The sequence below is a fragment of the Lepisma saccharinum genome, chromosome 14 (genome assembly GCF_977018435.1).
Source record: "Lepisma saccharinum chromosome 14, izLepSacc3.1, whole genome shotgun sequence".
In the NCBI taxonomy this organism is placed as follows: Eukaryota; Metazoa; Arthropoda; class Insecta; order Zygentoma; family Lepismatidae; genus Lepisma; species Lepisma saccharinum.
In genome coordinates, this window is record NC_139242.1 from 31019631 (window position 1) to 31045010 (window position 25380).

A 25380-nucleotide genomic window follows, 5' to 3' on the forward strand; every position below is an offset into this window, starting at 1 on the left:
ATACGAAAACACGTAGCCCGTAAAACGGATAAACGATAACACTGTCCGGATAATACGAATATAGGATAAATTCGGATATTTCCTTAGTCCCGACACCATTCTCATCCAACACAGCAGTGTGTAGCAGCAGCATTGAAGTCTCCACGAAGACAAATTCGAAGCAGAAACAGTAAGGAAAACCGGAAAACCTCCCCCTTCTCTCGGTGACTCCTTGGGGGAGGGGGGGCAGAAAAGTGAACAACCTGGCGGGCAAACTGACCATTTCTCATATCGGTACGCAAAAGCTGTGTGCTTAATAAATATATCTACCGCCTCGCGAAGTGAAATTCCCTCTTCTGACGTTCCTTTCTCTCCATTTTCTTCTCAAACACGATTAAATAGCTCGACTGTTTTTCCTCTCTCTTAAATTTATATTCTTTTTTTGCTCCTCTCTTTCATCCGAGAAAAGTTCAACGAAAATATTTTCCTGAGTTGTCTTTTTTTCTCTTGAAAGCAAGGAAATGAACGAGAGCAGCGCCGCAGGGTTTGAGCCAGAGGAACAGAACGCGTTCTCGCGCAGTAATGAAGTGTGTGCGTAGCTTTCATCTGTTTCAGGAGGGACTGTTCTTGAAGCTATCGTTGTTCCTTCGTGCCTCCTGCAACGCGACGAATTCTCACGGAGTTTTCATTGCAAGCAAAGGGCGTAAGAGGTTATTTAACGTCGCCCATTTCTAGCTTTAGGTTAACGCCAGCGGAAGGAGTTGCTGATACACCAACATATTCGTGGATGTCCACTTGGCCGACCTCGGTAGCGGCGGAGATCTCTGGTTCAACTCGAAATGCATGTGGTGCATCAACTGACGTGTTCTTTTGGCGTCTTTGGCATGTTCCTGTTTGAACTGTTCAACTGTTGTCAGCAGCGTAGCAAAGATTCCTGCCCCCCCCCCCCCTTGCAACTAAAATATTTGGGGCCCCTGCAGAAAATTGAAGTACCTTGTCACACTATAGTTAAAAATATCGAAATTAATTTGAAACTTAACAGGTGTGATCTATGTGGGAAATTTGTCTCGGTTCACATTTGAATATGAAAAGGCTTTGCAAATTTGGTGAGATTTGGCGAGATGGGAAGTTACATTACAACACAAAACTAATATTAGTGGTAATTACCAAGTTTATTGGTTATTGTGTCGGTGTGGCGGTTATTGGGTTCCAAAACTAAGGGGGGGCAGGGGCAGCTTACTCTTCCTTTGTAGATAATAGCATAGTAAGGAGACAAAGTGGCAAAAAATGGGGGGCGACTGCCCTCCCTAATCGCCGATACTCATTGTGCGGCAATAAAAAACAGACTGGTCGAGCAACTGAATCTTCCTACTGAATTCATAACTGTAGACAATTTATACTCTGAAGATTCCGACAAGCGGTATATCAATAAAGGTGGGAAATGAGGTATTTCTTTCCTATTTGAGGCGATCAGCAAGCATTTCTGAGGGCTCACAGGTTAAGTTGCTAGGGCTCCTCTGATTAAGCCAGTACGCCCCTGCTTTCTATCGTAGACATCGTCTTATGATATGTTACTGGCAACCCACTCGACCACATCCCCCATAAAAAATAAAACAGTAAGTTTTTTGTCTTGCCCATTGACTCGTACAATCTAGTAACTCTGTTGATACGTATTCTAAGTTCACAGACAAGAAAAAAATAGTGTTTTTCTATTTAGTGCTCATATCAGTTCGAGTTCTAATTGTCTCATTGTTGACGTGCTTTTTGTCTACTTCGTATTTCTTTTGTTAAATAACCGACACTATCTGTTGGATTTGTGAAATTATATAAAATTTCAGGAGCTTAGAGAGACCAATGCGGGTCCCCTACACCTCGCCCCCCCCCCACTCCGCAACGCAGGGGTTGGGGGCGGTTGCTACGCCACTGACTGTTGTACTTTAGTGCAACACACCAAACAGCATCTGGTAAAAGTACCCCTTCATGCATTTCCGGTGCAGCAAAGAGAGTATCATTAGCTTTAACATTTATGACATACACTTTAATGTGTTACTGAAGTTTTGTGTCAATTGAGACAATTGGGTTGGACCTACTGTTTAAAGTTGTATTGCTTGATTGACTTAAGTCACTTTACCTCGCATTGCTGCCACTTTTGGCTAATCGCGAAGATGAGGATGAGTGATGATGTGCGGAAATTGAAGAAGAACACCCATGCGGGATTCGAACCCGGGACCCCTGGCGTCGTAGCGCGCTGTGGTAACCACTCTGCCATAGAGGTCGGCTTAGAGTTGAATACGAACAACCATTTACCCGATAGCCTATCGAACCAGGGAACTCTGGATTACAAGGCGACGATTGATTGATTGATTTGGTGTATTAAGTCCACTTTATTCATAGTAAGGCTAATCGGGAATGGACCTACAGTTTAAAGTGGGATCCGAACCACTATATGCCTCCACTGGGTATCGATCCCCGGACCCCTTGATTACAAGGCGAGCACGCTACCAATACGCCATCAGATAAGCCGTCTCTTCGGTGGAATATGTACGGTTTTTTGTAATTAATATGTATTTCGTAATGAAAGGGAATATAGGAACACCACGTGAATTGTGCCTCCTATGTATGTTATCATTAGCATTTTATGAACAGAAGTAGTACAAACTGTAGCCGGACAATTGCGATGAACACAGTTAGTAGTGAAAGGACGGGTGGACAATTGCAATGACATTTTAAATCTTCTAAGTGACCCGTTACCTCATATGTGCGAACACACTTCCCAACTCTCTCATCGATTTTAATGTCACGGTCCTTCCTTTTCTGCCGTTCTAGATCGAGGCTTTGTCCGAAAGGTACAAAGTACGGACTTGAAGTATGGTCTTAGCGGAAGTGACGTCACTTAGTACAGTTCGAAAGCGCTAAGAACAAAAGTACGCAAGTGTACAGCTTGCAGTACAGACGGGAGCTGACTAGGTCACGTGATTTTCACACTCGTTGTTCATTTGTTTAAAATCACGGAGGTAGAAAGCCAGCAACACAGGTTAAATATAAGTTATGGGCCAGCAAGTTGTTGGTTAAAGTTCTTATAATGTGTAGAAATGTATGTGTACGAACATTTGAAAATGCTTGTGATTTCTATGGTGAAAAACAATTGTTTAAACCGTGGGGAAAACAACGAGTACTAAGTTTTATCTACTGATCGTATTTGGCGCTGCAGTCGAAGTGCAATTCGAAAGACTTTCAGTTCCAGTCCACGACTTGGAAGACCGCAGTCCAAGACCATACTCGGAGGATGCTCGCTTCAAGTACGGTCTTGCACATTTCGGACACGGCCTAAGTTCCATCTGCATGCACTTGATGTTGATGTCTTCTGCTTGCCTATTGAGGCAGGCCAGAACATGATGAATTTTTGGATGCGGTCTTCCAAGCCACCTATTTATTTTGTTGTTCCAACCTTCTACAGCATTATTAGTTCTGTGGCGCCTTTGGTTAGGTTAGGTTAGGTCCTGGTCGTCGCAATTGATCCTACCATTAATTTGAAAAATGACCTTCACCGACAAAATGATCGCAATTGTCCTAGATAGTTAGAAACATTGGAAACACCTTAGGGAACAGTGTAATTTATTTTCAATTTTTTACAAAAACATTCAGTTGAAAAATCGAGAAACAAAAGATGGCGGGCCTGGCAGGCACCACCTCTGCGAAACTATGCTTATATATTTGCATGGTAGAGTAGATGCACACCACCTTTTTTCTCACCCTGTATGATCATGGCATGTACGATGCATGAAGGGGCTTGAATATCCCGTTAAACGAGGCCCCAGCCACGAGGCCTGACAGTCTTGGGGACTAAAATTCGAGGCGCAGACGTGCACGCCTTTATCTCAGCCAGTCTTTTCACAGTTTTTTTTTTTGCCCCCCGAGCGATTCCGGGAAGAGAGTTAACTCCACTCATCAGCGTCGGGGAACTTTTTAAACAGTCTGAGCGGGAAATGGCTGCAACTGAAGTGTGAAATTGTTCGGGCGAGGTGTGGGCGTCATCGCATGCGAAGGCGAACCATCTTCCACACGAAAGGACGGAACACGTGACAAAACCTCATCAGACACTAGCAAATAATAATTTGACGCTGAAAGTTTCAGTCACTGTTGCCAACCCTGAATAGAAGTGTTGGTAACAATGGGGCTGGTGTGTAATTTCCGGGAAGAATATTCCCATTCACACGCTACACTTGCATTTTAACTAACAACCAATGAATGCAAGCAGCAAATAGTGAGTATACTACTATACTATACTGTATAACATCGACCTCCAGATGGCGTGAAGGTAGAGATGACACCTTGTAATCAAGGGATCCTGATAAAAGTCTAAACATAAAAAAACTGATTTGTTTTGAGTCAAAAAACGCGTTTGGTTAAGCGTTTTAGTAAATATAAAGAAAAATATAATTTACTTTTACTAGATATGGTAACTCTAACCAAAATCCTAAAAGGATTAGGTTCTGATGAACAACAAAAACAAACAAATGACTGTTTGTTGCTCATTTAAACAAATGTTTGATTACCAGAAATCATTTTCGGTTATTCCAATGAAAACTTTGCATCTGAAAGGGGTGTTAGGTCATTTTTATAGTACAAAAGACCAAAAAAAAAAATCATGCCCTGGTCAGGATTCGAACCCGAGATCGACTGCCGATCGCTCGGCCACTGAGCTAGCTGGATCTGGCCATTCCTTTGCCAGGAATGATATGTATTGTACAGGCGATGACGAATCCTGTAAATACATTGTAACGCGGACGAGACTTCATCACAGTCGTTACGAGAGCCAGCGTTTCGCGAAAGTAATTTCGACCCGTTACGGGAACATTTCCAGAAACTCGTTGGCAACACTGATCTGATCTTTATCTGGAGCCAAACAATCCACCGACGACATCGCAAACTGCACAATCGTCGGAATGCGGTGTGAAGCGAACTCTCGCGGAAAAGTACAAGACAATTGTTTTCGCTACATCTTGCATCCGTCTCTTCTTGCGGGCATAGCACCTTTGTAAAGGGTTACGTTATGCAACAAGGTAACTACTTCGGCCCAACGAACTCATTCTCCCCACCCCCTCCCACCTTCAGCGAGGCGTGGTGGGAGGTGGAAGGGTAAGAGTATTATACCCGCAAGGTGGTGGTGTTCTTTTTAGAATGACACATCGGGAACTGACATGGTTGATTTGTTGTTTTAAGTCCACTTTATGCACAGAAAGGGTAATCGGGACTGGACCTACAGTTTAAAGTAAGACCCGAACCCCTGCTTACAAGGCAACGACGCTACCACTGCGCCATCGGGGAGGCCTGGAAACTGTTATGGGAATTATTACATTTTCTCTGTAAATGGAAACTAAATCATTTCGTTACGACATTAGTAAGGTAAAATTCACCCTGGTCCCCCTAATTTACACCCCCAATAAAAACCTTGACCATATTACACATTTATTGTTTTAAATAAGAAAAATGATAGCATTATTTTTTAATACTTTAAGTATTAACGTTAACGAATACGTTTATTGTACGGGTGCAATTAATTATTAATACCTACATGTTGATATCAAAACAACACTAATTTCTTAGCTTAAATTTCTTCCTTGGAAGGAGGACAGTCTATAATGAAGTGTGCTTCGGTAGCCACCAAATTTTTACTTCGTTGTATACATCTTTATGCGTGCAATTCACCATACGCTTTAACTTGTTGAATCTTGAAAACCACTTCTATTTTCCTTTCCTTATACGTATTATCTATTTTCAAGCATAGGTTTCTTTCTTCTAAATCTTTTTATCATATTTCTACTTTCACTAAATCGATACTTATCCTCCAACAATTTATTTATATGCTCATATTGTGCTGCCATCTATGTTTCTTTTTCGAAAATACTTTCTATCTCGTTATTGAAATATTTGGCTTGTAAAACCTCTTTTTGAAACAAAGAGCCACACTTATATTATCAAAAATTAAGATCTTGACGCTAATAATTTCCCGGGTCGCTCGGCCTTTAAGCCCGACTTTGCACCATGCCATGAAGTCACACATAGGAGGGACGTGGGGATATGATCCCACACACTCCACATTCTTTTTTGGTCGCCTTATTTTATCCAATCATATCTGTATGAATTTAGTATTAAAGTTTTTTATGCAGATGTTTGTTTGTTTCTTGAAACATGTTCACATTTCTTGTGCCCCTACGTTGGTATTATCCCCCAAAAAAGGTTCCACTCTAGTCTATGACCTCTCTCCTCTTTCCTCCCTCTTATTCTTCTATGATACCTTTTCCAAAACGACACTCTTCGTGATTACCTAAAAGTGGCAGAAAAGCAACGTAAAATAAGCCAATTCAAACTATAAACAATTTCTATGCAGACTATGACAGTACACACAGCATCCAGAACACGCGAAGAATGTACGTGACGTAATCAGAATTCGACGCACGGCTTGAGTTAGGTTAGTGGAGCTGTCAACCGACTGACTTCTTGTCCAGCGAGATAAGAGGTCGCCCGACCTCTAAAGAGAATTCAGATGGAATGCGATTCTACAAATAGCCACGCGTACCTCACAGTACACCCCACCCCACCGCCCGAAAGGCGGTGTCTTGCATTACACAACACGCGCAAGTCCTAACAAAGAATTTTATCTGATGCACGAGATCTAACTTTTTTTCTACCTCCGTAACCTGCAAAGGACGTTCCGTGAAGGCGCTCAATGTGTTGCATTCCAAGCATCATGCTCCATGTGCCAAACTCTGTGGTTAGCACAGCGCGCTACGGCGCCATGGGGTCCTGGGTTCGAATCTCGACCTGGGCATGGATGTTCTTTGTGAGTGTCCCATCAGATTCATATCATCCTCGTCTTCGCGATTACCCAAAAGTGGCAGAAAAGCTAGCAAAATAATCCAATAAATCCACCATGGGTCAGTGGCGTTTCTTGGGCGGAGGCCGGGGGGGGGGGGGCATGGGCTTGAACCTCTGAAATGATCTCAACCAAAATCCACACCACAAAGAGACACCTACTTACAGGGTGAAATTACAAATTACGCATGTATACATACGTATGGTCTGGGGCAATGAGTACGGCAATGTACCGAAGGAAGGGGGCGGGGGGCAGAGTAGCAGGCAAAAATGTAATCAGCAAATTTCGTGACAAAGATAAAAGGAAAGTGCATGGATGGTGATGAATATTGTTTTGATATGGTATAGGCATAGTGGATGTCCCACTTGAAACTGTAGGACCAATCCCCATTAGCCTATCGTTGGGAATGCGTGTGTTATTCTCGGTCTCACCCTGAGTTACAAAGAGCCAATTCTCTGAAAATAGTAGTTCCAGAGACTAGTTTTGAAAAGAAACTGCCAGTTACTTTATTCTTGATAGATGTCACTCTCTTCGCCGTATTTCGTGCATGAACTGCAAGAGAGTTGATATTATTGCAACGATATAACCATTCGCAACTTAAGACTTTATTTTTCAATAAATTATAATTTATCGGATACTTGCTTTGAACTTCGGTCAAAAATTCTCATTCTTTCAGTCAAATATGTTCAACGTAGAGCAAAAAAACTAGAAGGTAAAAAATTCCTTCGGTGTAAAAACAAGGGACTGACCGTGGAAGATAATCAAAGTAACTCTTAAATCCGTTATTCGTTAATTGAGAAGAAAAAAAAGGAAATCCGTTATAGTTACAGTTTCTCAGAGAATAACTGTCACACTAAAAATATTGTAAATAATAAGTTGGAAGAAAATATTACCTACACGAAACACATTAAAATGTGTTTTTCTTATCTTTAACATTCTAATCTACAACAGTCTTCAACGAGAGTAGACTTTCGCATTCTAAGTCTCTTGTCATTTGTCGATTTATACAGGCGGCTGCCTAATTCTCGCGTGTTGCTGTCACGTCTCCTTTTCTAGAATAGCTAGTACTAGGTTTTAGTATTGTAACTCCAGGTAAGCCATTCAACACACATTACGTCTCCGCTACATGCCATCTTTTGGCATCTCACTTCTTGTTTATGTATCATACGTATAACAAAAAAAAATCCATTAATTTTACTTCTGACGTCCTATACAGTGTGGCTTGAGTCGTTCCAATCGATCGGATTTGTTTAATAATTACAGACTATACATTGGTCTTGCGAGATATGACAATCAGTTTTTGTCATATCACTTTTTTTATCCTAGGTTTTCGTTATTTTATATTTTTCTATAACCTACGTATCCTCTTGAAGCTTCGGCAGAAAAACACCACGTTTCTGAACCTTTTGTGTTTCTCTGCTTTTGTCAACTTTTCCCCCTTTCGGTCGTAGGAGCTCGGAACCAACAATGTGCTGTGATAAATCTTTCACTATTTTTGAGCGACTTTTGTGCATTTGGCGACGGAAAGTCAACGTGGGAGGCCAATTACTGGAGGAACATGTTACGTACCGGATGAGGGTAGAACTATTCTTTTAACCCCATTCTAACGCAACACGTGTGCTTGAAGAAGCTGGATCAAGCAAAAAAGGGACGCTTGACCACCAACGTCGTAACTTCAGATTTCCGCGCCTAAAAGTCAGTCCGTTGTATTCGAAGTTTCAAGCTGTCTTTATATAGTGGCAGAACGAACAAACAAGTACAGTCTACCGCCAGTTTTCGAACCGACAACACCTCTGCGACAGTCGGAGTAAAGATTCGGGACTTTGTCTTTTTTCTACCGCGCCGTGTATTTTAACCTGCGTGAGTGAGTGACAGTGACTAGTTGTACGAATACGCCGTGTTAATTTGTGACCTGTGCACTGGATTCGAGTTATTCGTTTTGTGACGAGGAACATTAATACCACAATGGCGGGCTAATCACGAGAGAAGGAGGGCCATGGGTCTTCCTAGCCTGCATGAAGCCGACAACGCAGCAGATCATCGCTCAGCGTCGCGACGTCACACCACTAAAACGCAGTCGCAAGCGCTACGAAAGCCACAAATGACGCCCACAGCCCGATTAGAAGCCATGAAATGATACCGCCGAAAGCCGCCAGTCGAAACAGCATTCCGAGAGTACTTCGACGCCGACACCGACGCCCGACGAGAATTCTACGGAGAGAGAAAGAGAGAGAGAGAGAAATTGGAAGATGAAGCGACACCAGCCCACACTTAGATCTACCGTCTAGAAGAGAGATTGAGATAATGAAGCGACACCTACTGCGTCTTGAGACGACGCCGACGTCCCGCGTGAGATTAGCAGCGAGAATCCACGAGTACCCCCGGTAAAGAAACTTCGCCCGTTTTCGCCGTCCCCCCAGAAAGAGAGAGAGAGAGACGATGCGAAGCAATTAATCGCTCCATTACGAGGCCGACAAGATATCGCCGTGGTGTTGAAGCGTAGAAGGAAGGTGTGTCCAAGAAGATTGCGAAGTGCCGCTACAAAGAAGTAGCGTGGGGAAGTGTTAGTGTCGCAAAGAGGACCGCGGATCGACGTCCCGCCGCCGTTTAGAGGACTACGGTAAACGTCGCTGAAACGTCTAGAACGCCGAGATGGTATAGTATACTACTGTTAATTTTCTATATGTGTGAGTGATCATCTACCCAAGCCTCCAAAGATCGGCCGTCGGACGAAAAGATACCTGTATTTAAAGTTAAAGGTCGCAAAGGTATTGATTATAATTATTTCTCGCCAACACCATCTAAATTCCACGATAATTGCTAATTCGGAAGATATATTCACAGCATACTGTTGTTTTTCCACGCTCTGCGCCGAACTGTTGAGTAATAATTTTTATTTATGTCACCTTATATGCTTTACTCGGTAAAATATTTGATTAAAAACAGCGTAAATCGTGTATCTCTTGCATAGATCACCTCTGAAGTTTGCTAGGTGAGGAAGTAAGTTAACTTCGTGCTATTTTTAATGTATTCATACATCAGAGTCTTAATTTTTATTCTGTAAACATGTGTGCCTTGCAGTTGATATCTAAGCCTAATGTTATTGAAGTTCCAAGGCGCATTAGTGATAATTCTACAACAATTATTTAAATGTCTAAATAAATTGCAAGAATAAAAAGTTTACGTGTCATGCCCGTTGGCAGAATGTAATGAGCACGCGCAGATGAAAGTTTAGTATCTTTAATTCTAAGCAAATTAACGTCTTCGGGCGCAGTTTAATATTCATAAGAAAAACTAAATATCGCATGGTGTCTAAAAAAGGGCCAATGTACTTATCTTAATGTAATTGTTCCCCTGAAGTTGAATGAGTGTGTGAATGCTGAATGATAGCGAGGGGTTTTGTAAAAGGTATTATTTTTGTGTGTTATATAATATACATTTTTGTTATCTAGGTTTGACTATGATTTGTGTTCATACAAATAGTATACTAATCGTCATAACTGGTGGTATTTATATTTTAGTTCAACGTTAAGTCAGCAAAGCATTTCTGCTGGCTAACATCAATTATTATTATTATTACTATTCAACGTCACTTTATGCACGAGTCGGCTATTCGTCGGGGGTAAAAACCGATCCGGTCACACGTACCCTGGAATCAAACCGTTTAGCTGGGCAGGCACCTAGGAAGGGGACTTCGGTCTCCGGACTAAGTGTCCAAACATAGGTCATGTACAAAGGTCCCGGTGAGAGTCTTATTAGCAGATCATATATTTGTGGAGTAGTTTTTTATGTGAAAGTTTTCATGGATGTCCAACCTAATTAATACATTTGTCAGTGGATTGAGATTTAATATTTTGCCAACAGATGTCAGTTGCGAATGATTGCGAGTAGCAGATTAAGTAAATCAATGCAAAGCCCTTTCAATATTAAAAGTACCAGCGAATTATTTGCAGGTTTCGAATCGCTCTATAACCTTGCATTGAACTTCAAATTATTTTAAACAAAGTGGGGTAAAAGACAATACTCTATTGTCTTTCTATGAAAAGTTTTAAAATTTCAACCGTTTCAACTGTGATATCTGCACGGAAACAAGTTTTGCTGTACAAACTAAAAAGAAGAAAATTCTCAACATTTCCGCTTGGGCAAGAACATGCGAGAGGAAAAACTGCACTTACCTGAAAACACGTATCCCACTATCTCTGCGGTATCGTTCACAAACACCGTTGCCAGGTCAAGACGCTGCAAATGAGGCTGCACTTCCACGAGAACCCTTTCGCTGGAAATCACGTGCTCTTCTGAACCACTGTCCGCCTTCACCCACAGACTCGACTCGCCAGGGTCGCTGAACTTGCACCAGACCTAGAAGACAAAAGAAGAGCATTTTCCGTCAGTCAACCGTGAGAAACAGCAAACGAAAGATGCAGGAAGAGGAGGAAGAAGAACTAGTAACTGGACAGTCTACTTACACGACGGAGCCAAGGTCTTAAAAACACAATGGCCATATTTTTCCGAGATTTAAATTGGCCACTATCCCCCCCTTCTCCCTCTTCGTTTTACCGCTTCCCCACTGTTCTCTTTTTTGCCTTTTCGCAAGAGGGAAAATCCATTAAATCTGAGCCAAGTAACGACTTGGCTGACGTGTTTTGTTTTTGTTTTTCTTCCATTCTCGTCCCACTTTTTCCGCCTCTCTCCCCCGCCCCCCTTATGTGAACGAAAAGAAAAGCATATTACATTTAACTGCAGCCTGAATTAAAAATAGAGGGAGGTTGAAGTACGTTACGAGATAAAAACATGTAAGTTTGCAGTGCAGACTTATTGCAAACCTGCAACGGTATTCGAAGCGTGGGCGGACGTTGAGCCTAGAAACGATATGAAAATGGGGGCCGCACCGAACAACTACGCCCTTAATCAGAAATTCTGATAAATTAAGATACCTTTATAATGTCTCCCAGGGGTGTAAAGTGTAGCCCTTTCTGAAGGAACCATAATGCCAGAACTCACAGTCAGTAAACCCTCTGGTGGCCTGTGTTGTGTCTTGTCCATGTGCATTAGTGCACCAGTCTTCGCGATTCGCCAAAAGTGCCATAAAATAGAAGTAAAACAAACCAAATTAATAATTCATAACGATTGCATTCATATGCTTAGTTACCTTCAAATTATTATGTGGGATAATGTATAACACCCTATTATCATAACTAGAGAACGGAAGTTTGGCAAAATGCCTCTTTTTATTTACTTCATATATTGATAAAAATTTTCCGGATATACGTTTTTTATGTTGTTTCGAATGATTTAGAAGCCTTTTCATTTTGCCTATTTTGCCTATTTGGGACCCCACTGCCTATTTTTAATTATAATGCCTTTTTCTGCCTTTTTCAATGAAATTTGACCATTTTTTTTTTAAAAAAATGTTGGCATTTATTTTTCTTCCGTTTATTACGTGAATAATTTTCGCCTTATTTAAGTAATATTGAACTCACGCATGTTTCAACATTGCTGAAGGAGAAAAGTGTGAGAAAAAAGTATTTCATGCTGAGTTAGGATATTGCCTTTCGGTTAACATTTCCTTGTGCATGATTGACTGCTGAAGTGGACAGGTTGATTTCGAACACAAAGAAGATATTTCTGAAATGTCCCTCTCGAACCCGAAAATTTCAGGAAGTTACGCCTGAGCTTAGTTTTCCTCCGCAACCAGTCTTGACAAGATGGGGAACCTGGATATGAGCAGCTATATATTATGCTAACAAAATGAAAAAATCAGTGAGGTGATCGATGCTCATCCAGAAAATGAAGCGGCTTCAATTCGTGAAGTGAAATAACTCCTGTGCTATTCACGTTTATTTTTGCACATTATGGTGCATTGCCAGAGACAATTACAAAGCTAGAAAAAAGAGGTGAGACTCTTGTAGCATCCATGAAAATCTACGAGGAATCTATGCAGCAGATGATGGAAGTGCCAGGAGAAAAGGAGTCAGCTGTTGCGGAAAAGTGCAAACGGGTAGTGAGTGCAAATGAGGACTTGAAACATTTGAAAACAATTTGTGATGTTCTAAAAGGTGAAAATGCTGTTACCAAAATGAGTCCAGCTACATTAGCTTGTTCTATGTATGCTCCAATAACTTCTGTGGAAGTAGAAAGATCATTTTCTATTATGAAAAACATTCTCTCTGACAGACGACTATCAATGAATGTTGAGAACTTTAAAAAACACCTTGTAGTTATGTGCAATCAAGACGGAGAAAATTGAAATGCTCTTCCCAATGTAGATTTTAACATGTTGCCAGAAATTACCGTATATATAAAAGTAAGCGACTTACAAATGTGCCATTTTTTCGGTTTATTTTGCCTTTTTTTCATTTTTAGTGCCTATTTTCCACATTATAAATGCCTTTTTGCCTGCCTATTTTAACGAAAATAAATGCCTGAACTTCCGGGCTCTAATCATAACAATATATTGTTTCGAGTTTTTTTCTTTTAAGCCCACTTTATGCAGATAGGCTAATCGGGACTTCACCTACAGTTTAAACTGGGATCCGAACCACTAAGTGCCTTCATCGGGTATCGAACCCGGGACTCCTTGATTACAAGGACGTTGCCATTACGCCAACGGGAAGGCTCTTCCCACACGCATATGCATTAATCTGAATTATTGATTTCATTTTCTTTTATTTTACTTCGCGTTTCTGCCACTTTTGGCTGATAGCGACAATGAGGATTAAATGACGAAAAGGTTAAATTAATGCGACAAGAATCACAAACTCAAGCCCCACAGATTATACTGGCAATGGGGCCAGAGCATCATTAGTCTGCAAGAATGCGGTTCAGGGAGTACTGCACATTTTGTGCGCCTTGACAGGTCACCTCTTCTGGATTATTGAACCCTACGCGTGTGTATCAAATGGCCCCACAATTCATTGCGCGAAATCACGCCCGATCGCCATGCGGAGCGTGTTGTAAACACGCTTGATAGGCATTGCGCTTACAGTGTTTGTGGCAGTGATTCAAGGTGCAAATATAACGATTATATTCTAAATGTAGTGCTTCTACATTTTGCTTTTCCTCGTAAAATGACCAGAGTATATAATAAGATGTTTGCCACAAAACAATGTTATATAAAGGTAGGTAACGTCCGAAAGAAATACGGGACTCTCGTGGAAATCAAGGTTCTCCGGTAGCGTTGAGGTTAAGCTGTCTGTTTGTAATCTAGGGGGTTCAGAGTTCGATTCCCGGTTTAACTTAGGTCTAGTGCCTGATAGTCCACCTGAGCATAAAGTGAATTAATAAAACATTTCGTCTCGCGAAAGTGATTGGTCTCACTTATCGCACCAAATTCAAACACCTTCTTGGACAAGCGCAGTATTTTTCCTTCTTCTGACGTCAGTCTAAATTCTTTCGTTGTTAGGCTAAATGTGGTGCATTTATGCTGAGATCTAAATATAATGAGCCTAACCTAAACACGAAAGCAATGAGCTCTTATGTCAGAAGTCGAAATACGGCTTGACCAACAAGGTGTGCGAGTTTGGTACGATAAGTCATACCCGAAAATTATCAGTACAGATATATGTTCCGAAGGGTAAAATTGTGCACTTTTTTAAAGTGCATCAACATATATATATATATATTTTATTAAAGTTTGGAGAGCAATGGCACAGTATGCCAGAGACCCGGGTTAGTCACGTGACCAAGCCTGTAACAATGCGTGCTCCGCGCTACAGGAGACCACGCGGGACACCTGAAAAGTCCGATAACAGCTTATAAACGGACTAACCTAACGCCTCAAAAGCAGCGGGTGCGTTTCAAAGGAGACGCACAAATATTAAGCTACCTCGCAGTCAATTGCGTGGGTTGGTTCGACAGAGATACGGCCGGTGCGACCATAAGCTTACCCTTACGGCACAGAAATGAACTCAGCGATGACGCAATGCGAAAGATTAATTTGTACCACAACAGCAAAGCGAGAGAGTGGCGATGACCTAAGGACAGCTCCTCCCGCCCGCCAATTGCCCCTTCATCTGGCAATCCTATTACTTCGACAGTAGCCGCACAGACAACGGGCTGTGGCACGAGAGAGGCAGATGCTTTCCATTACAGCCAGGCATTATCTTATCTGGAAGAGTTCTTGGGGAGGGGCGGGCGACACTTAGAACGGCCGACTCCATCTGCTTTTACGACTTGCTACCGCTAGCCAAGGATAAATTTAAAAGACTGGGCTCTCCCACTCAAGGGAGGAACGTGGTGTATTTGATCGCGTTTTACTGCTCGCATTAACAAGTGAGTCACTCAAAATATTTCTGCAGTACCCCCTACCCTTTTCCAGTGCGGGCCACAGTGGCGTATCCTGAAAATTACACCTGGTTTATCGCAACAATTCTTATATCTAAAATAGAAGTAAGACCCCAATGAGGGCATGCAAGTAAAATAATAGCACAAGTCGGACAACTTCAATGTTTCCTGCAAGTTCGATATTTTTCATAACATTTCCCTCTTGGACCTGGAATTCGCTTCACCAAGGGAATTTTCCCTTTTTGTAGCCTCTGCCTCTGTCAAGTTCGGCACAGAAACAAAGGCACAAGCAGTTCTCTCCCGCCAACGAAGTTTCCAGTTACCGTACTTCCCTAGTATGAGCTCGTCTCAGTTCCGAATCTGGGAATTGCAAAACCGGCAACCAAATCCATTAACCTTACCTGAAAATGCGCGCTAAAGCATTCGACAGCTGACGGTACGTCCTCAGCGAAATCAACATTCACTGAAACGAAAACGTTAGCACGTATGAAAACCTCGATACGGACGACAACAATGAAGCAATTTCTCAACAGACAACGCGGACGCAGAAAACAAAAACAGCGCGTCGCACACGCACAAAATACACGAGAATTCATTCCGTCAACGCAGCGCGTACGCGAATGAGATGCGAAAGTGCGTTCCGAATTTACAATGGGTTTCTTTTGTCACGGTCACCGTTTATGCTTCCATCTATGACTCCGTAGCCTCCCAACTTACATGTCAGGTCAACGTCATCCTACGACCTGTCAACCAAGCTATGCACCTCTCTCCACCACAAAACCTTTCCTCTTTAGCCGAAAGCATTTTCCATGCCACTTTTCTTAACACTTCTGTTACGATCGAATTCTACCGTGTAGAGCGAAGAAATCTTATAGCATTTTGATGCCACGACATATTTCACAGATAGAATCCTTCCTAATTTTTTTTAGCATTTCGAGTAGCATAACCAATCAGATGCAAGCTCTAGGTCACGAGTGCTGGTGTAATGGCGGCCGAGTGAGGTGTAAACAACGTATCACTTCACATTTTTAAAAGCCGATAACTATTTAATCGAGAGAAGTAATGTTTCCTATAAAAAGGTATTAGGTACAAATCAGTTGCACGGCTTAAATAATACTTTATAGCGTATACAATACACATACACATTAGTTGCTTCAATTGTAAACAGAGGACACTGGCTCATGGACAGAAATATCTCAATATAAAGGTGAGATTAATGGTTAGTTTAGGTGCATAGAGTTTCAGTTTGTTTACAAAATATCGCGTCAATTAAATAACAAATTCCTCTTTTAAAATTGCATCCCTCCATCATTCAATTTATTAGTTACTAAAAGAAAACCGCGTATGCCTTTCGTGATGTACAAGTTATCCAACGATCTCAGCATGCTCGCATAGCAATTGCTAAACGGAACATTACATGAAAGTACCATCTGCTATAACAAATTCGGTAAGATTTTTAGGATTTATGTTAGCCCTTTTTAACGTACCACACTGGGAGGACATACGAAACTATCACTCCCAGCGTGAAATCCTGAAAACATAAATCTTGCCCAACGTTCAAACACACAAACACAGTTGTGTATTGACGGTCTACAAGGATACCGATGAAAGGAGACAGCATAATTTGTTTGGGAATCAGTTAAGGAAAAAATGTGGCACATTAAGATGACATCACATATCCTGTTCTTGATAACCGATTGCCTAAAGTTTCCAAATTTAAATGTTGTTTCCTCTGACGTTAAGCCCCGAATATAAACACGTGGCGTTTGTGGAACATATTTGTAAGTTGTAATAGTCTCTCCTAGTGTTGTATATTGACTGATAGAAATAATATTGTGGACGCGTCAACTTAGATTATTTGCAGCCACTCGCGAACAAGACATTACATTACAGCGCCTCTTGATAACAATTCCTTACCAAGACGAACAACGAAACGTGTCTGGTATGTATGGTGCAGAGACAACCTTTCAAAATCGAGACGAGAGCGAGATTAATTGTCTAAGACTCTCGGTAAACTCCAATGTATGACATTCAGACACAACAAATTGATCTCATTTATGGATAGCTCACAAATTTTGTTTATCGTAATGGCAAAGTAACAACTACGATTCTGTGCTGCGTAGTTGCATACTTTCAGATTGAATTCAGATTTTCGATGATGCGTATCTTCGAAACAAAGTAAACAACAAAGGGGGTGCCACCTAAAGTTGTTTCTCACGCAGAATTCTATACCAGGCCTGAATTCTGGTATGCAGGTGTGGACTACAGAGCGAACAGGGTACTATAGCTTTATGAGAGGGGTGAAAATGAGGGAGCCAGGCAGGAGGCTTCGTTGGTTGCGTTCGTACAGTATGCAGGTGGGAAGCTCGCACTGCACGGGATCGCTCGCTGCTCTCCCCAAATCGCAAACTTACTCCTTATGGTGCGAAAGTTACTTACATATTTCTGGAACCGAGGTGGGTGTTTATCAATCGAAACTAAAAGACTGACGTTTACGACTCGAGACCGAGAATAACACAAGACTTTCTACACGGGAGATGAGACAACTCTTGTATCCGTACACTGTTAAAAATGCCTTAGTCAAAACCGACTAAATATATATATTCGCACTGATTTTAGTCAGAAATGAAGATACACTCTTAAGTACTGAGTGACATAGTACATTCGAGTCTGACTAAGCGGACTTAGTCAATGCTTTGAACACTATTTTACGTTTTACAGTTTGGCTGAAATTGTAATCACGAAATAAAAATCTTCGAATATTCCATAAATAATGGAGAGGACGAAATGTCTGTACTTATAAGCAACCGAAAGAGGGGAACTATATTTTTTCGCGTATGAACTCCTCTGTGTGTCTGTTCATTCCACTACGCGGAATGATACTGTTACCTGGAGCGCAGCGTCACCTAATGCTTTCTTTCTCGTTGTAACTGTTGGAGTGTGCAGGTGTTAGATACTGGTTGCAGCTGAAGAAGAGTATTTGTTTTATTCACCGAAGAAGAGTATTTGTTTAATTCAGTGTGAAGATAAAATGGATAAATACGTCCAGGATTTACTATCCACCTGGGGATTAGAAGAGTTTTCTACAAATTTCGAACGTAAGTACTTTTTTAACATTCAGATGTTACCACGTGCTCTTAGTGTGTAATGAATATGGCCGCCACTCTTTTATGATGACTAGTTTATTCATTCATCATAAACTTTTAATAAATGGGAATTTTAATTCCCTGTCTAGTAGCTAAATCTCTGGAAAATTACATTACTTTAATAGAAAGTGAATTTAAAAATTTGCCGTGTAAGGAGAAACGAAATAGGCTTACTTTTCGCAAAACGTAGCAACAGGGAAAATTAGCGGAAATTTTGAATGTCTTCTAAGGGGAATGCAATATTTTATTATACCGTCAAAATGTAAGAAAAATTCCAATGTATATCTTTGTTTTATTTCCACTATTCTTTAGTAATTAAAAATTGATTCACATTAACTTTACCAACGAAAGAAAATTTAATATCTGAAGTAGTGTACACATAAATGAAATTCGAATTTGTAAAGAAATCCAATTCATACGGCTACAAAACTAACATAAATTTATTTTCTTCAATCAGCAATGTAAGTTCAGTTGCACCACCCAGCTGGAATGCCTAATACAGCTATCGGAATGTATTGGTTCAATCGGAATCTCAACTGAAACCTATTGGAATTCCAATTTCCAATTGGTGAATCCTATCCATTTGTAAGTTTCTATATATTGTAGAATCAATATGTTATAAATTTATTTATTGACTCTAGGCATAGGTAGTTTAATTCTTGACACCACATTTCCTGTAATTTAGAAGTTTTTGGGAAAAACAACACACTTGATCTGAATTTCGGCCCAAGTTCCTTTTGTTTTATTGCGATTTCATCATGCTACGAATGCAATTTTTACATGGTTCGATTTCGATTTAGAGCGATCACTTAATATTTTGTTCAATATATGCTATCGTCGTTTGGTTAGGCAGGTTAGGTTTGGTTCCTTTTTAGAGTCCAAACAGCGCTCATTACTTTAAGGAAGGTTCTAATTTCGTGTGACAATGATTTCCAAAATTCTACGATAATTAGCCTTTGTGCTAGGAGAAATGATAAAACAATCGGAACCGTTACCGATTCTTTGTTTAACCTAATTTTTTGCTGTTTTTGCATGTATAAAGGAAGAACAATAATTTATAACTGAAACAGCATGTTTTTCGATTTTCTATAAGTGTGTTAAACACAAAGCTACAGAGTTAAAAACTTTCATATATTTGAAAAAAATTCTATGTGAAGGTTTTATCTAAGTTACAAATTCCGCATGTTTTACCAGAGATTTGTTTTATATGATTTCTCTATTGCATTTACAGTTGTATAGATAAGAATTTTTCATAAGCAATATATTGAAAACAATAAAATACTTTCCAATAGAAACCAATTCATTGCAATGGACCAATCGGTTCCGATAGGCTGTCTAAAAACTCATATTGGCTATCGGAACCAATTGGAAAAATTTCCAGCTGGGTAAGCCTAAATTTGTCCTGCAGTTCCAGAATTTAAACGATCTATGACCTGCTGGAACTACTTCTCTGCATTTTGCACACAAAATCTGAAAAATGCAGACTTATTATTATGCAATGGTTTGTTCTCATGAATATTGAGTGGGATAGTTATGACTTTGTTACTTTGTTTTGTTGTTCTTGCTTAGGTTTGAATTTGCATGGTTAGTACACGTGTGTTTTCACTGATGTTGGAGAGAGCATGTGTGAATAGTAAATGTTATGGAACTATGCATGAAGCATGAACTTGTTTCATTGCATATCTTGGTGAAATACTGAACTTAAACTCAATGCAGATATGCCAACAAGGAGTATGACCTTCATTACATCCAATCAGTGTGTTTTATAGTATTGAATTTTACTGTAGGTACTACCAATAGAAATGTGCAAATCTAGTTTTGTTGCAGGGACTGCATACTTGTTACTTAAATTTCATTCACATGCCCTTCTATCATATACTTATTGTGGTAAAAGTTGGTCTGTTGTTAAGAAGTAGCTTCTGTTTACTGAAATTCATGTTATCTTCTGCTTAAATTTGTAATTCAAATGTCAATGTGTATCTTATATACTCGCTACTCAGGAAATTGCACTAGTGTAAATATTGGAAGCTTCATATTTTCTTCTATATGATAGTATAGGCACATAGCAAGGTTTTATCAAAGTTATCCATCCATTTTACGAATGCTGCCTTTAGGATTTGCAAAGATCTGTAAAGAAATTGAGCAGTATAATCAGTAAGGCACTAGTCATTATTTTAATCTCTAAAGCTCATGATAAATGATTCAAATATGTGGGTTAATTTAAAGTTGAAACAGGAATACACAACATTGATAACTTCATTTGGTACAAAAAATAGTCTAGTATGTCATAAATTATAATCCTTATTACAGTGTATATGTAATCAAACCTGCTGGAACTATTTCTCTGCATTTTACACACAAAATCTGGAGAATACAGACTATTGTTATGCAAGGGTTTGTTCTCATGCACATTAAGTGGGATAGTTATGACTGTGCATAGACCTTGTTCTGCCCATTTTGTTTTGAGTTATTCTTGCTTAGGTTTGAATTTCCATGGTTAGTTCACGTGTGAATCACTGTGAGTGGATATTATACATTGTTTTCACTCTCCAAACACATGTTAAATGGCATAAAGTTGTTTTTTGCAAATTGCATGGATTACTTGCTTTACTTAATTTTATTTTTTGTGGAATATACAATATTCACAATACTGAGAAGTCGATTTGTTTCAAAAGCACTTTATATACAGATGTTGATAGAATAGAAAGAGTATTTTTATTTACTTGAGCGAAGGTTCAGCTGGTCTACCACCTAACTCTGCCAAAATAGATTCTAATTGCTACTCCCTTGGGTATCAGCCTGGAATCCTTTGGTTGCATATTCTTGTGTGGCACATATAGGTCTTGTATTAATAGGAATTACAACTATAAGAATGTGGGGGATAAGTGATGGGCTTATTTTAATGATGGCACACTTGGACCAATATTAAGTAGCCATTGATAGATGATATATTTGATTCCATTCACGTTCTCCTTGTACGATTAATTTTATATGTAGATAGGTTGCACAAAGATCCTCAAATTGTATGTAAAAGTTTGAATTGCTTCTCTGTGCCATATTTATAATGAGACATATAATTGAAGCTTTCTTCAGCAGATTTTAAGTGTCTATAAGTCTATAATTAGTTTGCAGTTTTATACAAGAAATAATGCAATATTTTTCACCACTGTTAGTTTCTATTTCCAAGTAGAAACAATGCTAAAAAATATTTGTTTCGAATTTTGAACTGATTTGGGTATTTGCACTTGTGTCTTTTACTTTGTGTACTAAGTTATCCTACAGTTAAGTTATTTACTTTTCATTGTGAGGTAGGAATCAAGTAAGTGCATTTAATGCAAAAAGCACAGATTTTGTCACCCACCACCTCAGATTTTGATGACACATGGGGTACACCCTGCCCTTATGATTAAAAGAAACCCCAAACTGGTTTAATTTTCATCTCTCCTTAAACAATGATCAAATCTCTGAAATTTTACATAAAGCTCAATGAAATGTTGAGGATTTCAGAAAAAAAATATTAGCACACAAAAGGTTTTAAAAAAGCCTGAAAAAAGATTAATAATGTATTTGTAGCCTAATTTTTTAGTGACAAAACTAGGTTAAGAAAACCTGAATTTTTAGCATCTGGGCATGATGAAACTAAAAGTTTTTGATGTTGAAATTCATTGCAAGACATGCTCTTTCTCTACAAAGAATGAAATTTCTGTTTTTTTTCTCTCCTTGTAACAATTTTTTTTTTTTTGGACATTGTAGGAATTTTCAGGGTCAATCCATACGAAATGGTCCAGGACTGGTGGCTCAACCATTTTTGAAATTTTTCATTTTTTTTGTAACTCCTGTGAAAGGGTAGTTTAAAACAGGCGTTATTTTTCTATAACTTTGCTTCGTTTGCAAATGGCGGTCACTTTTGTTTCTTGTCTTGTGGCATTTTTGGTCTTTGCAGGCAATTGCGATAATCCTGACAACACAGCTAAGAAAAATAACAAAGGTGGGGTATAAAAACCTTGTTTTCAATACATTTCAAGCTACATTTTGTTTTCTATACCTTTTTTCACGAATCTAATGCAAATGCCTGAAATTAAGGGCCAAAACTGATATTAAATTTTGAAGAGAAATCAATGTTTGGGATTGTTTTTTAGTAGGGAAACAATGTAATATCAGTGTTATATATTTTTTTAGAGGAAACATATCTACTTTCAGTGTTTTTCTTTGCGTTAATATTTCCCTCTCACTAATTTCTATTTTATCTGATCATTTTCATTAAGTGGAAATGTGATGAATGTCCTTCAAAAACACTGTTAGTGAAAATTTTAATTCATAGCAATAGACTTAATTTAGTCGTAAGCATTTTTACTGAATATTTGCTTATTACTTATACTACTCTTAGAAAATGAAACGCTACATGCAAAGTGAATAATCACGTACAATACCTGATGCTTCTATAACCCATTTTAGTTCAGGTATATTTGATGCACACGTGCCGCTTCAGTTTTTAAAGGCAATATTTAACTGAGAAAAAAAATTAATGCCAAGACATGATTTCATATTAGTGAGCAAAGGAGACTTGAAAGTTCAAACAAATCTACATCTTTGATCAAAAATTATACTACGCTCCTACTTTGTAGTATAACCAATCAAAAGTAATGTCTCGTTACTTGTTAATGTCTGTGTCTTTCATGTGATACCAAATGTAATGAAGAAAATGTGTCTGGGCACGGTTTCATCTCCGATTTATGTTGCGAAGAAACTTGATTGAACCAGTCTGTTACATTTACACATTCTTGGATATTGACTAAAGATTTCATTACTTTCCTTCATTTTTAAATCTAATTAGTGTATAATATTTTAACTTTAGTCTCTGTCATTAATATTTTTCCTCCAATGCAATTATTGAATGCTACGTAACATGATTCCATATAAATTAGTGCTTATTATATTGTTAAAAGATTTTAGAAAACATTTATTTTGGAAAAATTAAAAAGGTAATATTTCTGTCTATATTGTGAGCTTTTGACTCTAGATATCAGCAATTGTCTTGAATTTATTCCTAAACTGAATGTTGTGTGAAAATTGCTTCTGGTGAAATTGGCAACTTTATTTTTTCTTCATCAAATGGGTTTATTTTCATCACATCTCTTTGTCTGGACATTCAGAACTTGAGCAGTAAATTTACTTGCACCAAATACTGATTGCAGATGTTGCATGTGCTAATTGAAATTTATTTATTGCATAATCTCCATTATGGGAGCCATTTTTATTTAGTCATTTTTGAATGAGATACAGATGTTTTTGTGAAAAAATCCAGGTTTCACTGGGACTCTAAACCAGGTCTCTTGTATATCTCCATGTTAGGAGATGCTTGTCACTTGTCAGTGTTTCAATCAGATCAGGACTGTTGCAGTATCAGAGGCTGAGACCCTTCTCACACATGCAAAAGCTAAAAATCAACCGAAATCAGGGCTGGCTCAGTACCTCAGTTGGTAGAGCAATATTACTTTATGCTAGACCCAAGTTCTAATACTTGTTAGGCCAGCATTTTTCACTAAAATATCTATGTAAGTGGACCTCCAGTGTGTGCCACAACTAAAGTTGATATAAGACTTTCTTAAGGATTTCTAGTGATTTTAGGTACATCTATCTTTTATTTGTGAATATTTTTTATAGGTGAAGGGATCGATGAAGAAAGTTTTGGGCTTCTTGACAATGATACAATTAAGTTGTTAATACCTAAAGCAGGACCAAGACTGAAATTTCTTGCCAAGTTTCGATCTATTAGTAAGGATATAAGCACATTAGAAATCACTAAAGTGGAAGAGCTGCAATTAGATGTTGATGTGGTGCCTCAGAATATACCTTCAGTGTTGCCAGGAACTTCAAATGATAGTCAGGATAGCAATTTGGAGCTTGACCTAAAGTCCATATTAGGGAGAAAATATCCGGTCTTATTGGAAAAGTTGGACAATGCCGTTATGTTGACAATTTTAGAAAAGCATAAACTCAACAGGCTGTTTGTTAGTTGCTTTATAGAAAAATATAGTTGTCAGCCAAAAACCATTGAAAAGGTTAATCTGGCAAAATTGATAATAAGTACTTTTCCTTCCTTGAAAAGCAAGGATGGTTGTGGCTATGTAAGTATAATTCTGTGTTTACTCACTTAAAATTAAATTACTCGGTATGTATTATATTTAAAATAACGTAGTGTTGATATTATTGACTTCAATGAGACCACTTTTGTAGTTGATTGTACTTTCTTATGCTGATATTTGAAAATTACTCAGAGTAACTGCAACCAAAATAATTATTTGATAGAGTAATAAGAAAATAATCCCACAAAGCGTTCACAAATTGGATATGAATGATGAAGTATATTTCGAAGTTCGAAGATATTCACTTTTAAAACCAGCATGTCACTGTCCTGGTGTGATTTTTATTTTGCTCTACACTTTCTCTTGTAAAATTAATTTTATCGACATGTGGTCCAACTTTGTGTATTTTGTTGCATTAATTTAGAACCGCCTGATAAGCTCTGCAGATGCTGAAGTAACATAACATTTTGGAAATTCTATATTTCATTGATTAATTTACTTACAGGAACAGTGGTTTTGCCGTGGAATCAATGGCTGTCCCTCAACAGGGTTAATTGAAGAGAGGTTTAAGAACTTCAGAGCCCGAAACTTGTCTTCCTTAGAGAAAACAGAACTTGGGATTGGTAGAACTTATAAAAAAAGCCAGAGGTCAATTTTACAATTCAAGGAAGATGCTAGTGTTGATTACAGGCAAAAACAACAATGGATGAGAGAGAATGATCGACCAGCAGAAAAAGTGCTGCAATTTATGGCAGAAACGTTTGAAGGAAGGCGATGCCAAATTGTTCAGGGAAACAATTCTACACATGAGGTTCTAGAGGCCTGGCCAAAACTTCTCCTGCCAGAAGTGGTATGTTATTTAGTGGTTTAATTAACTTCTAGAAATATATATTACTGGTATTCATAAGATACTTCAAAGTTTACCATAGACACACAATTTGTTTTACTTGTGGATGGTACTGAATGTATGCATGACTGATTTGTGCACTACTTGATGTTAATTGTGCTC

At 39.0% G+C, this 25380-nt stretch overlaps 1 protein-coding gene across 1 annotated transcript in view; it reads right to left on the minus strand.

Moving 5' to 3' along the window:
- LOC145998324 (polycystin-1-like protein 1) overlaps positions 1–25380 on the minus strand; it is a 395827-nt gene that overhangs the window by 148324 nt on the left and 222123 nt on the right. The window contains exon 4 of the mRNA XM_083134729.1: positions 11032–11215. Coding sequence (XP_082990855.1) covers positions 11032–11215 — 184 coding nt within the window. The remainder of the gene's footprint in view (positions 1–11031; positions 11216–25380) is intronic.